This window comes from Alosa sapidissima, chromosome 6 (genome assembly GCF_018492685.1).
Source record: "Alosa sapidissima isolate fAloSap1 chromosome 6, fAloSap1.pri, whole genome shotgun sequence".
NCBI classification, from domain to species: domain Eukaryota; kingdom Metazoa; phylum Chordata; class Actinopteri; order Clupeiformes; family Clupeidae; genus Alosa; species Alosa sapidissima.
This window is the reverse complement of record NC_055962.1, coordinates 34,219,504-34,233,212: the sequence shown is the minus strand read 5'-3', so window position 1 is coordinate 34,233,212 and position 13,709 is coordinate 34,219,504. Positions and strand designations below refer to the sequence as shown.

The window sequence follows — 13,709 nt, the reverse complement described above, 5'->3', positions numbered from 1 at the left end:
CTAGGAGGTCCACCTTTTTTATGTATGTTGGTCTTAAGGGGGCATGTCAACCCATCCCATTACCACTTATTTCATGTATAGTGCCACCTAGTAAAAAATTAAAAAGCAAAAAATTAGGTGTTTTCATCAAAATATCTCTGGCTGACATGGTCAAAACTGCACGAAATTAAAAGTGTAAGATCATTATGACACCCTCCGAATGCATGCAGAGTTTTGTGTACTTTCGTTCATGGGGGGTCTTACAATAAAATAATTTATGTGTACATTTAGTGACGTACACCAACAAGGATTCCCGGGACACTGAAAGACCGGGGTACACAAAACTTGGTGGGCATGTAACCCCACATGGATAGCATGGAACCGTCGTTTTTCGTTTTGATCTGTAGCCCCCCCGCTGGACTGGACCCCCCGAAAGGAGGGTAGGGCAGACACAGTTCTCTGTGAATATCTTGAGAACTGTAGGGCCTAGGATGACCAATTTTTTCCGTATGTTTGCCTCCAGGGGTCATGTTAACCCATTTCATGTGCACAAACAGATACACACGCACACACATACATTCACAGTAATCATACGTATGACACATACTCACACAGTAGACATATGTACGCATGCATGCACAGGCACATACGCAGGCACACACACAAGCACGCACACACACACATAACATAAACATGTACACATGCACACAATTGATAGATAGATAGATAAGATAGGAAATTCAAGGGTCTCGGTAGCATACAGACATAACACCCAACATGCACTTAAAGCAGTAATGGTAAACATATAATTAAACTCCACTGTACAATAAAGACAGTAGAAGATAAGACAGATAAGACAATTCAAGAATTTCTCAGAATTATGAACAGGCAAGATGGAGGTGGGCTTGTATAAAATTAATTTTACATGTGAAATCTATGAACTAATCATGTTTTGGTACTTGTTGTCTAGCAGATACCAGTGAGAATTGAGTGTGGATAATGCAATTTAGTGAGACAGTTAGAATCATATGCCTTTCAGCGTGATTTCTTTTTGTGGAAAAAATGTGCTGGACTCGGCGGCGGTCATATTTTTTACCGCTCTGTGGTACATCTAGTTCATTCATATTGATGAATATAACTTTTTCTCAAGACATATAATTGCTCCATATGATTTCTTCAAGGATTTGGATTGCTTCAGATACTAGAATTAGTCACAGCATCACCAAATATGCAATACATTTCAATTTAATGGTCCACGACTTAAGCTAAGCAATGATTGTACAACTTGATTTGATATGTACAACTGCCTGATATTTCTCTTCATCAGATGCTCTTCTTCATGTTGATATACCCAAATATCAAGCATGATACTGATGCATGCAAAGGCCAATCATACTGCTATATACAGGTTGATTCATGTAATAACCTCTGAAGCGCTTGAGAACATACTACCACCATTGCTGGTGTGTCTTACTGCTTCCCAGGACCACCTCAGTATCTTTACCTCTGTGTGAACATAGCTGCAGCCTAGTCAGTGCTTAACTACAATGCCTGATAAAATTGATTTTTTCAATTACCACAACATATAAGCAATAGAGTTTGAATAAAAAAACATGACTGCCTTGAAAACTGACAACAAATAGCTTTATTCAACAATCAAAAAGACGAAACAATAGCTAACAAAAACAGTTTTTCTTTTGTTAAAAACCAAAGATAGCGTAAGAATAGTGTGTGTATTTAAATAATTACATTGCCTCTAAGTGCATCAGTACAACTCCTCCCCTACTTATGTTGGCTATGAATTTAACAGAGGCTGCAGAGGAATCCAGGGGGGGGCAAGACTGGGTACTGAGTTCTGGGCTGTATTCCAACTAGGTGGTTAAGCGGCAGATCTGGGTAAGTTAACCCAGAGAAAGTGGTAAACCTCCTAATAGAAGAGCCCTTTGGCTTTGTTTAGTTTGGAGACTGACGTCTCGGGGCTGCTCCGTTATCAGGTTTACAACTTCCTCTGGGTTATCTTACCAAGGTTTGCCACTAAACCACCTGGAATCATGGCCTGAACTGAGCCCCAGCAGAGCTCTCCCAGCACTGAATAAGGCAGGACACCTCATACAAGAGAACTTCATTGATGAACTCATGGTCCATGAATTATGTTCACTTCACTTAATACGGCAGTGAGAGGATGATGGGCTACATTTCAAATGCTTTAGAACAAGCAGATCTCACCAGATCAACATAATAGCTATTCTTACAATTTCAGAAGGTATTGGGATGGGTGCAAAACAAACATAGTATAGCATGTATTTTTACAACTTCCCATTTTGAAGGTGCACATCTGAAGGTGGACATTGCATAGGCACTCATACCTCTCTGCACGACCCGCTGGTGCACACCAGGCAGAGAAAGCGTCTGCACAGGAGTGGGGTGCAGAGGAGAAACTCAGTGATGGTCAACTGGCCAGTTGGGTCTTTGGAACCTGGGGATGGTCCTCCTCGTCTAAAGCAAGACATCATAGCGGAGGAGGGGCAGGTCTGGCGGCAGGCGGAAGTGTAAGAGGAGCCTCTTTCATGGGGCTACTCCAGAGTTTTGGCAGCGCCCAGCCTGGAGAGTCGGTCAGCTTCCTCGTTCCCTGCGAAGCCTGCGTGGCCTGGGATGTGTTGCTGTGGAGAGGGGGACAAAGACATCTCAAGCACAGGCATACCATCAGACACATCTCTATTCGGATAGGAAAGATAATAGTCTCTAATTTACCCTTGAATGGAATAATGCAATGAACTTAAAATTAAATACAAAACTGAAGACTGTTCTAAGATTGGGGATGTGGATCCATGATGTGTAACAACCACTAGGTAATAATAATTAACTGTCTGGTTTTTAACCGACAACATTCATTGATCCTGCTGATCATGAGTAGGAGTTCTGCTGTTCATCAGTGAAGATGGGCAATGGACTATAGACCCTTTCAAGAGAGTTCCATTATCAGCGTCATAGTTGGCCCCACAAGACTTCCGTTTTAAAGGTCCAGTATGTAGGAAATAATGGAAAATAAACTGTAACCATTCCAAAAATGATCACCATATGTTGTCAGAGAGTAAGGAAACACGATGAATTGAAGTAATAGCTTATTTGACAACATTACTCTAACCCGTAAAACCCATGAAAAAAATGAGTTACGGGGCGGAATCTCTTGGAATTTTCGTTATGTTTTGAACGATTAATTCTAGAATAGCGTATTAATAATGGGCTAGCGCGTCCTCCTATTTGTGTTGCCAAATTAGCAATGGCCAACTGTCAACAGCTGTCAGTTGTAGTCATAAACACCTACGAGAGGCAGGCAAATTTCCAAAATTAAAACAATAAACAAATTAAGTGGACATCGGAGCTTCCTGAGATGGTGACGTCTTTGTCAAACGAAGAATATCAAGTCTGACGCAGAGCTGGCCATATTTCTCCACGACAGTTAGCCTAGGCTAAACTTCATCTGCATCGCTAACTTCAGCTAAATATGTTACGTTGGTTAGAGAGGTATTTTTTGTTTTCACTGTTTCCGTAATGTGTAGCTGGGTCATGGTTGGAGAAACGTTAAAGCAGCTGCAGGTCAACTAACGTTAGCTAAGTCTTCATTACATCTGGCAACCCAGAAGAGGCTCGCGTCTGGTGGTCTTGAGAACATTCACCAGTGTTTTGATTTTGGCCTACAGAACGTTCGGTAACAATCCTACAAATCGCACCTTTAACATTCCATATGTTATCTTAATGCAGAGGAAGTAGATTGGGGCCCAAATAGAACGTTCAAGCATTGTTTTTGTTTTTATTGTCGAAAGGGTCTATACGCCACAGAAGGGCCTTCAGCCAGCACATACTGTATATTTCCAGTGAAGCATCAGTCTAAAGCATTGGTTCCCAAAGACTGGGTCGCGACCCACGGGTGGGTCACAGGAGATTTAATTTGGGTCGCCAGCACAATTTATGTTGTGTAATAGGCCTAGCTTATACCATTTAACCAGGAACACTATCAGTTTTCTATTAGGATATAGTTTGTTTACCACAGTCACGGCCCCCTGTGCAATTTTGCACTTAGAATAGCTCTGAAACTGGGGAGCGAACACATCGCAGAGGGGAGAGCGTGGACAGCTCACTCGCAAAATGAAACATTTCTGTGGGGCGCCTGCCATGGACCTCACAGTTGCAAAATGCAAGGGACATGAATCAGCACAAACATTAACAGACAGCTGCTTCCGTTGACCAATTAAAATCTAGTTACCATACTGTCAACTAAAGCAGTGTACCGTGTCCATGTACCGGACATGGCTATTCAATTTGCGTCATAGGCTGTAGATAGTTTCGATTGTAGATGCACTCTTTAAAGTTAATAGCAACCTCCTCACATTCCTTATTATTTCGGATTTTAAAACGCACAACAGTGCATTATAGTATATTAGGCTACAATTTAAATGGACATTTTAAAAGCTATTATTTCCTCTCGTTTTCCACCTCACAAACTCTACTAGGCTCCAGTAAAGGCACATTATCATTCTTACAACATAGCTTGTCACAACATCAATACACAGCCTTAGTATAAGGCCTACAAACAAGCAAACGTTTAACTCCAGAGAAAAATGTGGATTCAACTTTCCAAAGAAACCTCCAGAAATAGGCTACAATATAACGACTTGAGTTATTTGCCATGTTTACATCGGAATTGACGGTGTTATGGATCCATTTGTCTGCAACGCAACGTAGCCTACAACATCTCTCTTTAGAAATACAGGAACAGCTTACTATGCTGAAGAGTGGTTGGAGGGGGGGGGGGTCATAGAAAAGTTTGAGAACCTGTGGCCTAAAACAAGATTGGTGGTTGCATGTTAGATCTGAAGTGAAATGGGTCCTGATGGTCTGTCATTTTTAAAAAGTGGGTCCCCAGAAAAAACAACGGTCTAAAGGCATCTTCTATCAATCTGCCTCTTTCGTTTTCACTCGGAACATGGATATCTTGTTTGTGCCCAACAGGGCAACTCTATCATTTGAGACACGCATACATCCTTCAGCATCTTAACATGCTCATTTACAAGGTGCAACACCCAACCAGGTCTGTGTAAACAGGTACACTAACTAGAACAATAGCCACTACACCACAGGAGACAGTCCATCTGTAATGTACGGGTTGACAGCAGGGCACAGCTCACACTGGCATAAGGAACATTAAACTGGGGCACATACCCACACCACCTGCAACTCTTGGTTCAGTGCATCCAGACGCTCAAAGTCCTCCTGGTTGGTGATTTTGCCACCTCCCTTTAACCTCCAGCCGTTTAGCTTCCACTTTTTCACCCAACTGGTGACCCCTAAGATAAAACACAAAAGGTAAATGCCATTTTTCTAGCTCCAACAGGGTTCAGAATTGATCATTTAATATTCCTGAATTCTCTCTGTCTCTCTCGCTCTCTCATATCTAGATGCAAGGAGTACCATTGATAGTGAACTTGCTGTCGGTGTACAGCACCAGCTTCTTGATTTTCAGGTCTCGGGCCTGTTCCAGAGCCTTACAGGCAGCCTGCAGAGGAAACGGTGAGGGAAGAAGAAGGTGTGAAATGGCAACTAGCCACTTTAAAGTCAACTTTTATGAGACAAAAAAACAATTCAACAATTCAAAACTACAACTGGAAAAAACAGAAATGTTGAGGCAGCATGCTTATTGGGTTATTTTCTGTCTCCCTAATTCTCAATCATGTGACTACAAAATGTTGATTCCGTTGTTTAACATGTTCATGTAAATCAATGTGTTCCTTTCAATCCTCTGTACTATAGGTGCAGGTGTAAATGTACAAAAGCGACTGGATCTGGAAAATGAAAGCAAACCTGAAGCTCTGCTCTCTGGTTGGTCTGCCTGCCGCCCAGTCTGTCTGCAACATTTCTGCAACACAGTTTCAAATTCCACACTTTTCACACAACATGCAAAATGACCCTGGCTAAAAAGAAATAGCCAAAAACTAGGATGGCAAGGCACATCACACTGCTCTGTTTCCTGCCCCGACACTGTTAATGAAGCAGTGACTACACTGACCGGAAAATCACTACAATTTCTGAAGGCTGAAGTGAGTCAGATTATGGTTGATTGAGGAAACACTTACAAGGGATGGTTGGGTCCCCAGTACACCCCGATTCCTGCACGAGCTCCAGGCCTCCCATTGCCTTCGCAACAGCCATCTGTGTAGACGACCACGGCATCACCTACACAATAAAAAGAAAATAATCAAGGAGAAGTTAAAGGATTTGTTTCTACTTATAACAAAAGTCAAGCAACAATATTAAATATATTGTCTTATATTTCACTGAAATGTGAAATATAAGACAGAAAAAGACTGAGCTAGAATATGGCGATCCATTAGTGGCTTAAATATTTCGTTTTGCACACGTTTGCACGTTTTGTTTATGTCCACTGAACATATGACTATGACTAATTTGTCTATGTCTATGCAACATTCACTTCATGAAATTAAATATTTCTGGCATATATGAAACATCATACTTAAAGGGGGGGGGGGGGGGGGGGGGGTTGTGTGGTGCTTCATTGTCCTATACCCATGTAGGTGAAGTCAGTCTTTTCAGCAGGTGCTGGGCTAACGTTCTGGGGCTTGTCTTCTGCCACCTTCACCCGTTTAACAGCACACCCATCCACTTCATCCCCCTCTACTTTCTTCTCCTCCTCTTCATTCACATTCCCCAGTTTCCTCTTTAGGCCTCCCATCACAGCTGCCATCGTGGCCTCATAGCTGGGGGCTCTTTTAGGGAGCTCAATGTCACAGCTGCTGGTTTCTGCTGGAATTCAACATTTAAAATTATTGCCAGAGTTAAATTATTGGGTTTCCTGTAGACAATCGGTGAACATGTCATAGAGAGTACATGAACATGTCGTAGACAGAGTGAAATTGCACCTTCTTTAACAGACGAGCATTTTGTTGGTTGGCTCCTCACAAACTCCCATGCATCCTTTTCTGAGCCAAACTTCTTATAACTTGCGCATGGAAACTTGTCGACTTGACTCTTGCATTCATCCCTGCAGGGTAATATTAACGTTACACGTGTTCTTTTACGTTGATGGGGATGTAAACTACGGAAAGCAAAAGAACTGTGACCCACCAAGTATTGTATACGCCAGGCTGAAGTCCTTTCCTCACGGCGTAGAAGAATGTCCCTTTCTTGCCCATTTCCTCTGCACCACTGCACAAACCCCTAACGTTACACAACCTGCTTAAACACAGTCTAGTCACTCTCCACATCAAGCCGCACAACTAATTTACACGAACATTTTTAAAATGCATGACATGCGTTGATAATCGAGACGTTTTACCCTCTCCAATCACAAATGTTTGCTAGCTATCTCTACACTATCATTACCTTAGAAGGCTAGCATCAAGACTCTTTAACAGGAGTTGCAAATAACGTTACTTTTATCTAATGAAACTGAACTGTATCCATGCTGGGTATCTGGGCTTGTACTGACGCGGATTTGGGTTAGGAGGATTTATTGAATCAATTAAACAAACATATTTCTAGCTACTCAAAGCTAAGCGTTCCATGTGATTTCAAGTTCAACTGGTCCTGTTCACATCCGTATTTATGCTCCTTCATGGTGAAGCCAAAAGTAGCGAGCCCTCTACTGGTTTGGGGGATGAACATTTTCTACTTGAATTTCCCGGAATTTCCCATGATGCTTCTACGTCGTGCGCTTTTACGCAGCTCTCGCGAGAATACGTTCTCTTCCCAGGCCGTCGTTGTATGAGGTAGGTGAGGGGAATGTGAGCAGTGTGAATGATTTTTCTTTGAAATGGCTTTAAATTGCAGTATAAGCTGTGCTTTTGCATTAATACGATTTCATTAGACAGTGATACGTTAGATTATTTGAATCCTGTTATTGGATGGCAATTCTAGCACTTTGACAAACGAGAACTAGCGGGGCTGCTTCGGAAGAGGACTTGTGAAAAGTGCGTTATCAAGGCCCATGTAGTCGTGGGTGACAAAATGCCCCAGTTTGAGCCGTATAGCTAACTTACTTTGCGGTTCGATTGGAGTTTTATGTAGACGTTGGGACCGTTCAGCTTCCTAGTGTTGGCAAATGTCAAGAAGTAGTGTCCATGAATGTTCAGTAACGTTATCTATGCAGCAGGCTAGCTTAACTAGCCTCCTCGCTAAATAGTTAGCCATGCTATCTACACGAGTATGAGTAGGGTAAGTAACGTTATCTAAGTTAAGTGAATGTGACCACATGTGAAGAGCTTAGAATCATTCTAGGATTACAGATGTGTTGTGGCACTACAGCCATGTGCCATGCCTACGAATTGAAAGTAGGAAGCAACTTCTATGATGATGATCGTAACGTTAACGGGAGTCAAGCCGCACAGTAGCCTATGCTATTACAACTATCAGCTAATGTTAGCTAGCGAACCTAAGTAACTGAATGAATTTGTGTTACCGTGATTATTTGTTGTCTATAACCGGTTCTGTTTTATGTTTTACAGACATAGGCCATGTTCAGTTCTAGCGCGAAAATCGTGAAGCCCAATGGCGAAAAGCCAGACGAGTTCGAGTCTGGTATTTCCCAGGTAAGACCGTTAACCTAATCCAACTTTGAAATTCCGTCCGTCAGACCTTTAGTGGGGTAGAAAAGTGACAAAACGTTACCTTGGCTACACATGAACATGATGGGGTGTTTTCTCTGCAGGCTCTGCTGGAGCTGGAGATGAACTCAGACCTGAAGGCTCAGCTGCGGGAGCTCAACATCACCGCTGCTAAAGTGAGTTGATCAGCCCAGTCCAACATCATGGCAAATCTCGACTACAGACATGTGTACCACCTCTACATCAGAAGTTGGATAGATATGATGATGCTGTTCTCTATACGTTTGTTGGAGGCTTGATACTAGTATCACTGTTGGTAACCCCAACGTGGATACCCTGTGAGGTTGCTCTCATATGGCTCTGTCCATGTGGCGTATGGGAGCGTAGCACACTGGTGCTGTGACGTATATTCCCGTTCCACGACGTTGGAGAGAAAGTCAGTCCCCAGCCTTCCAGGCTGGTGAGGGCGACGTTCTGTATATTCCTACATCTTCACCAGAGCCCTTTGGGCAGTTACTGGGGAGCTAAACCATGCAGTGCACAATCCTTGTTTGGTCTTTTACCAATCAGTTTTCTTTTCACTCAGCTGAGATTTGTTATTGTTGGTTGTTGGTAGTGTGGTTGATGGATAGTCTAATGAGACCTAATTTACCTGAAATAATTCTCTTACAGGAAATCGAAGTGGGTGGCAGCAGGAAAGCCATCATCATCTTCGTGCCTGTGCCCCAGCTGAAGTCCTTTCAGAAGATCCAGGTGCGGCTCGTGCGTGAGCTGGAGAAGAAGTTCAGTGGCAAGCACGTGGTCTTCATTGCTCAGGTAAGTTCTGTGCCATAGACCCCCCTCAGGCCTGCTCTGGGTAGGAACCGCTACCCTTTTTGGGTTGATCTGATTCCATAGCATATCTTAGCATCAATTCTCGTGAGCTCAAACTTGCTGCCAAGCCCATTGTTGGTTATAGTAATCTGATCTCAGTGAAGGCTCAGCCTGCAGAAGTTACATTAGTGTAGTGTACATGTATAACATTGGTATGTTGTGAAGGACTGCCATGTGATTTATTAGGAAGACGGGCATGAATGGTAGGAATGGGATCTGTGAATGACCATGGGTGGTAATCTAACCTTTATCCCAGTGGTCGCTGAGCTTGGTTATGATTTGAGATGCTGACACTGGTGCCCCTCCCATCTTCATGTTTGTGTATTTAAATTGTTTTTGAGATTTTTAAAATCTGTGAGGTACCAACGTGGATACCCTGTGAGGTTGCTCTCATATGGCTCTGTCCATGTGGCGTATGGGAGCGTAGCACATTAGTGCTGTGACGTATATTCCCGTTCCACGACGTTGGAGAGCAAGTCAGTCCCCAGACTTCGGTCTGGTGAGGGCGGCGTTCTGTATATTCCTACATCTTCACCAGAGCCCTTTGGGCAGTTACTGGGGAGCTAAACCATGCAGTGCACAATCCTCCCATCATTAGCTAGTTGTCTGTGTTGTATCATGTGTAAGATTTTGGTTCTAAAATGTAGCCATTCATTTGTTTTCCAGAGGAGAATTCTGCCCAAGCCAACAAGGAAAAGCCGTACAAAGAATAAGCAGAAGCGCCCAAGGAGGTGAGGAACATCTCAAAATTGCCTGAATACTCAGCATAGTGGTGGTAATTCAGTTCTGTTTCTAGGTTGCCTGAGTGACTTGTTTTATGAGATCTTTATGACTAGATCTGTTTTAACCAACGTGGATACCCTGTGAGGTTGCTCTCATATGGCTCTGTCCATGTGGCGTATGGGAGCGTAGCACATTAGTGCTGTGACGTATATTCCCGTTCCACGACGTTGGAGAGAAAGTCAGTCCCCAGCCTTTGGGCTGGTGAGGGCGGCGTACTGTATATTCCTACATCTTCACCAGAGCCCTTTGGGCAGTTACTGGGGAGCTAAACCATGCAGTGTACAATCTTTCAATCAATCTTTTTTTAATGTTTAATGTCACCTGGACATAATGCATACTTTGACTTGCTGATCTAATGTGAGATTTGTTTGTTAGTCGTACTCTGACAGCCGTGCACGATGCCATCCTTGAGGACCTCGTCTATCCCAGTGAGATCGTTGGCAAGAGGATCCGTGTGAAACTGGACGCCAGTCGGCTCATCAAGGTCCACCTCGACAAGGCACAGCAGAACAATGTTGAACACAAAGTGAGTAGTTCTGTTTTCACAAGCTTTGTCCATCTAATGAAACCCCAACGTGGATACCCTGTGAGGTTGCTCTCATATGGCTCTGTCCATGTGGCGTATGGGAGCGTAGCACTCTGGTGCTGTGACGTATATTCCCGTTCCACGACGTTGGAGAGAAAGTCAGTCCCCAGCCTTTGGGCTGGTGAGGGCGGCGTTCTGTATATTCCTACATCTTCACCAGAGCCCTTTGGGCAGTTACTGGGGAGCTAAACCATGCAGTGCACACGAGCATTATAAATAGTGTAATAGAGTATTGGTTGTGTTAATGGTCCTGTTCTGCTGAATGTTGGCTGAGGAGATGCCATTTGTGACTTGATCCATATTATCAAATTTTTTTTTTTTTTTTTTTTTTGGTCTGGTCATTTTTCTCAATAGGTCATTCTTGAATGCTCAGTCACAAGATGGTCACTATAGTACAAAAACCTGGGATGTTGCTTTGATGAACTCTGTAGCATGAAACGGGACAAAAGGGTTCTCATAAGAGTAGTTGAGTTACCACCTCCCTCAAGTCAATGCTCTCTCAGTTGGATGCAGTGTTGCACATGTGATTGACAGATGTCAAGGTAAATCCTGTCAAAGAAGAGATTGGTTATGTCGGCGAGTGACATAAGTTAACATAATGCAAAATGGCTGTTGGAAAATTCCAATATTCTTTAGCAGCCTATGGAGAGAGGGTAGATGGTATCAGTCTGCCTGTTTATACAGTTGACACTTTCGTATGGTGTATCAGAGATGACTTTGTGTGGGTAGTGGCCCCAGTGGCAACTCATTTCCATCGATCTGAGCAAAGGCATTTAAGCTTCTGCTGTCCACAGACCAGTTGCCTCAAGTTGAAGTTCTATACCCCAATATTATCTCCAGCACTGGACAAGGCCAATATAAGTCCTGGAGGTGTGCTACATTGATAGGATGTAGCAGGAAAATTTGACCATGAAGTGATTGCCTTCTCTGATTGTGACCATGGTGATGTCTTTGCTAACTTGCCTGTGTTTTTCCTCTTGCAGGTGGAGACTTTCTCCGGTGTCTACAAGAAGCTCACAGGCAAAGATGTTGTATTTGAATTCCCTGAATTCCAGCTGTAAATGTGCAGATGACAAAATAAATTTGTTTACTGTCACATGACATTCTGGTTTTATTCCCAGGGTAAAATAGCCCTGCCCTTTATAAGTCTGTTGATTGCATGTAAAATCGTCATGTTGATCACCTTCACCTTAAAGGAGAATTCCGGTGTGATATTGACCTAAAGTGTATTGAAACATGATACCGAGTGTGAACGTATGTCTCATAGCCCATCTCGGCTTGTCCCCTGCACTCCAAAATCCGGCGCTAGTTAGCCGATGCTACCAACCGCTTTTTCAATAGTGGTGCTTCGGCATCGGGCTAGCCATGCAAATAAATCATTGTTTTACACCCATTTACGAGGCTCAATGTATCTCCACACTTCATTGGTAGACTTCCAAGGGCCCTGACATTTAAAACGAAACATTGAGAACTTTGAAAAAGCACTGGTAGTTTACTTACAAGACTATTTATAGACAGCATCTTCACAAAGCTTAGCGTTTGCAGCCATCTTGAATTTAGTCACGATAAGTCAAGCGACGAGTAAGAATGAACAGGTATGATAAGGGATCAGATTCCAAAAATTATTTTTGGAATCTGATCCCTTATCATACCTGTTCATTCTTACTCGTCGCTCGACTTATCGTGGCTAAATTCAAGATGGCTGCAAACTCTAAACTTCGTGAAGATACTGTCTGTATAAATCGTCTTGTAAGTAAACTACCAGTGCTTTTTCAAAGTTCTCAATGTCTCGTTTTAAATGTCAGGGCCCTCGTAAGTCTACCAATGAAGTGTGGAGATGCATTGAGCCTCGTAAATGGGTGTAAAACAGTGATTTATTTGCATGGCTAGCCCGATGCCGAAGCACCACTATTGAAAAAGCTGTTGGTAGCATCGGCTAACTAGCACCAGATTTTGGAGTGCAGGGGACAAGCCGAGATGGGCTATGAGACATACGTTCACACTTGGTATCATGTTTCAATACACTTTAGGTCAATATCACACCGGAATTCTCCTTTAAAGACAGGGCCGATCTGTTAAACCACTACATGAAGTGGTCAGGGGGGTATTCCAAGTACGTGGTTTAGTGACAAACCTGGTTAAGTTAACTCTGAGTAAGTGGTTAACCTAATAGAAGAGCTGTATGGCTCCATTCTCCTAACACACAAATGCCATAGGGCTCTTGTAGAGGGCGATCACTGAGTTAATATACCCAGGTTAGTAACTAAACCACGTACTTGGAATACCTCCCAGGTCTGCTTGTTCTAGGCTTGACTTTGTTCTCTCTTAGCCATGTCTCGAGACATTTTATTTAGTTTGTAAAGGTAATAACGATTGACCATCTTATAGCAACACTGCAAGTTTACCACCCTTTGAAAATGCTTTAATCAGGCAACTCGTTTTGTTATGTGAAGTGCATAAATGTGTCATTTCTGCCAATCATCCAGGATCTGCCTTATGTTGTCCTGTGATCCAAACTGGGGCAAAAAAGGACAGCACGGTCGCTGTATCACCAAAAGACATCAGTTCTGCAAGTTTCTAGTTATTATGCTAAGGAGTCTTTGGCTTTTTTCCAAAGTTTTACATTTTAGATACTTTTAGTCTTAACGTAGTAAACTATCTAGTGTTGCTTTAATTTAACAGCGTTAAAGCAATTATACTTGGCCTATGAGGCTGATTTGCATTTAAGGTATCAGTAAGAATTCCTTACAGCTAAAATGGCAAAAAGAAAGAAATATGCCCCTTGATGGGCAAGTCGCACAAGGCTGCTTGTAAAGGTCTGGAAACAAATTAACTATCCATTGCTGTTACCAGGCCTGGTAAAGTATGAG

General features: G+C 42.8%; 2 protein-coding genes and 4 non-coding genes across 8 annotated transcripts; 5 read left to right on the top strand and 1 right to left on the bottom strand.

Annotated features, from left to right (window-relative positions):
* Positions 1 to 1,604: 1,604 nt before the first annotated feature.
* On the bottom strand, positions 1,605 to 7,602 carry rnaseh1 (ribonuclease H1). 3 transcript variants are annotated; one of them, XM_042095396.1, is made up of 9 exons: positions 7,378 to 7,602; positions 7,120 to 7,227; positions 6,915 to 7,036; positions 6,562 to 6,798; positions 6,111 to 6,210; positions 5,839 to 5,893; positions 5,449 to 5,533; positions 5,200 to 5,324; positions 1,605 to 2,639 (listed from the first exon to the last, which is right to left on the bottom strand). In XM_042095396.1, the coding sequence occupies exons 2-9, from the start codon at positions 7,185 to 7,187 to the stop codon at positions 2,553 to 2,555; spliced, it is 879 nt and encodes a 292-aa protein (XP_041951330.1). In that variant the 5' UTR covers positions 7,188 to 7,227; positions 7,378 to 7,602; the 3' UTR covers positions 1,605 to 2,552. The 3 variants fall into 3 exon arrangements, with proteins under 3 accessions (XP_041951330.1, XP_041951328.1, XP_041951329.1); XM_042095394.1 differs by having other exon boundaries at positions 7,120 to 7,602; XM_042095395.1 differs by having other exon boundaries at positions 6,562 to 6,795; positions 7,120 to 7,602.
* A 93-nt stretch (positions 7,603 to 7,695) lies between these two features.
* Positions 7,696 to 11,940, top strand: rps7 (ribosomal protein S7). Its single transcript, XM_042095413.1, has 7 exons — positions 7,696 to 7,763; positions 8,499 to 8,582; positions 8,702 to 8,773; positions 9,270 to 9,413; positions 10,137 to 10,201; positions 10,629 to 10,779; positions 11,823 to 11,940. The coding sequence occupies exons 2-7, from the start codon at positions 8,508 to 8,510 to the stop codon at positions 11,898 to 11,900; spliced, it is 585 nt and encodes a 194-aa protein (XP_041951347.1). The 5' UTR covers positions 7,696 to 7,763; positions 8,499 to 8,507; the 3' UTR covers positions 11,901 to 11,940.
* Positions 8,920 to 9,143, top strand: LOC121712394. The gene has a single exon (XR_006032610.1). It is a non-coding gene; the product is annotated as a small nucleolar RNA SNORA73 family (small nucleolar RNA).
* Positions 9,833 to 10,055, top strand: LOC121712393. Its single transcript, XR_006032609.1, has one exon. It is a non-coding gene; the product is annotated as a small nucleolar RNA SNORA73 family (small nucleolar RNA).
* On the top strand, positions 10,318 to 10,540 carry LOC121712390. The gene has a single exon (XR_006032607.1). It is a non-coding gene; the product is annotated as a small nucleolar RNA SNORA73 family (small nucleolar RNA).
* Positions 10,824 to 11,046, top strand: LOC121712392. Its single transcript, XR_006032608.1, has one exon. It is a non-coding gene; the product is annotated as a small nucleolar RNA SNORA73 family (small nucleolar RNA).
* Positions 11,941 to 13,709: the final 1,769 nt, after the last annotated feature.

Bases quoted from the DNA above. Each gene is read 5' to 3' on its own strand.
- rps7 (XM_042095413.1), top strand. From the start codon at position 8,508: ATGTTCAGTTCTAGCGCGAAAATCGTGAAGCCCAATGGCGAAAAGCCA. The intron at 8,583-8,701 runs GTAAGACCGTTA...TTTTCTCTGCAG, and splicing joins TCGAGTCTGGTATTTCCCAG to GCTCTGCTGGAGCTGGAGAT. The intron at 10,202-10,628 runs GTGAGGAACATC...TTTGTTTGTTAG, and splicing joins AAGCAGAAGCGCCCAAGGAG to TCGTACTCTGACAGCCGTGC.
- rnaseh1 (XM_042095394.1), bottom strand. From the start codon at position 7,259: ATGTGGAGAGTGACTAGACTGTGTTTAAGCAGGTTGTGTAACGTTAGG. The intron at 6,211-6,561 runs GTATAGGACAAT...TTTATTGTGTAG, and splicing joins GACTGACTTCACCTACATGG to GTGATGCCGTGGTCGTCTAC. The intron at 5,894-6,110 runs GTAAGTGTTTCC...ACTGTGTTGCAG, and splicing joins TGGGGACCCAACCATCCCTT to AAATGTTGCAGACAGACTGG.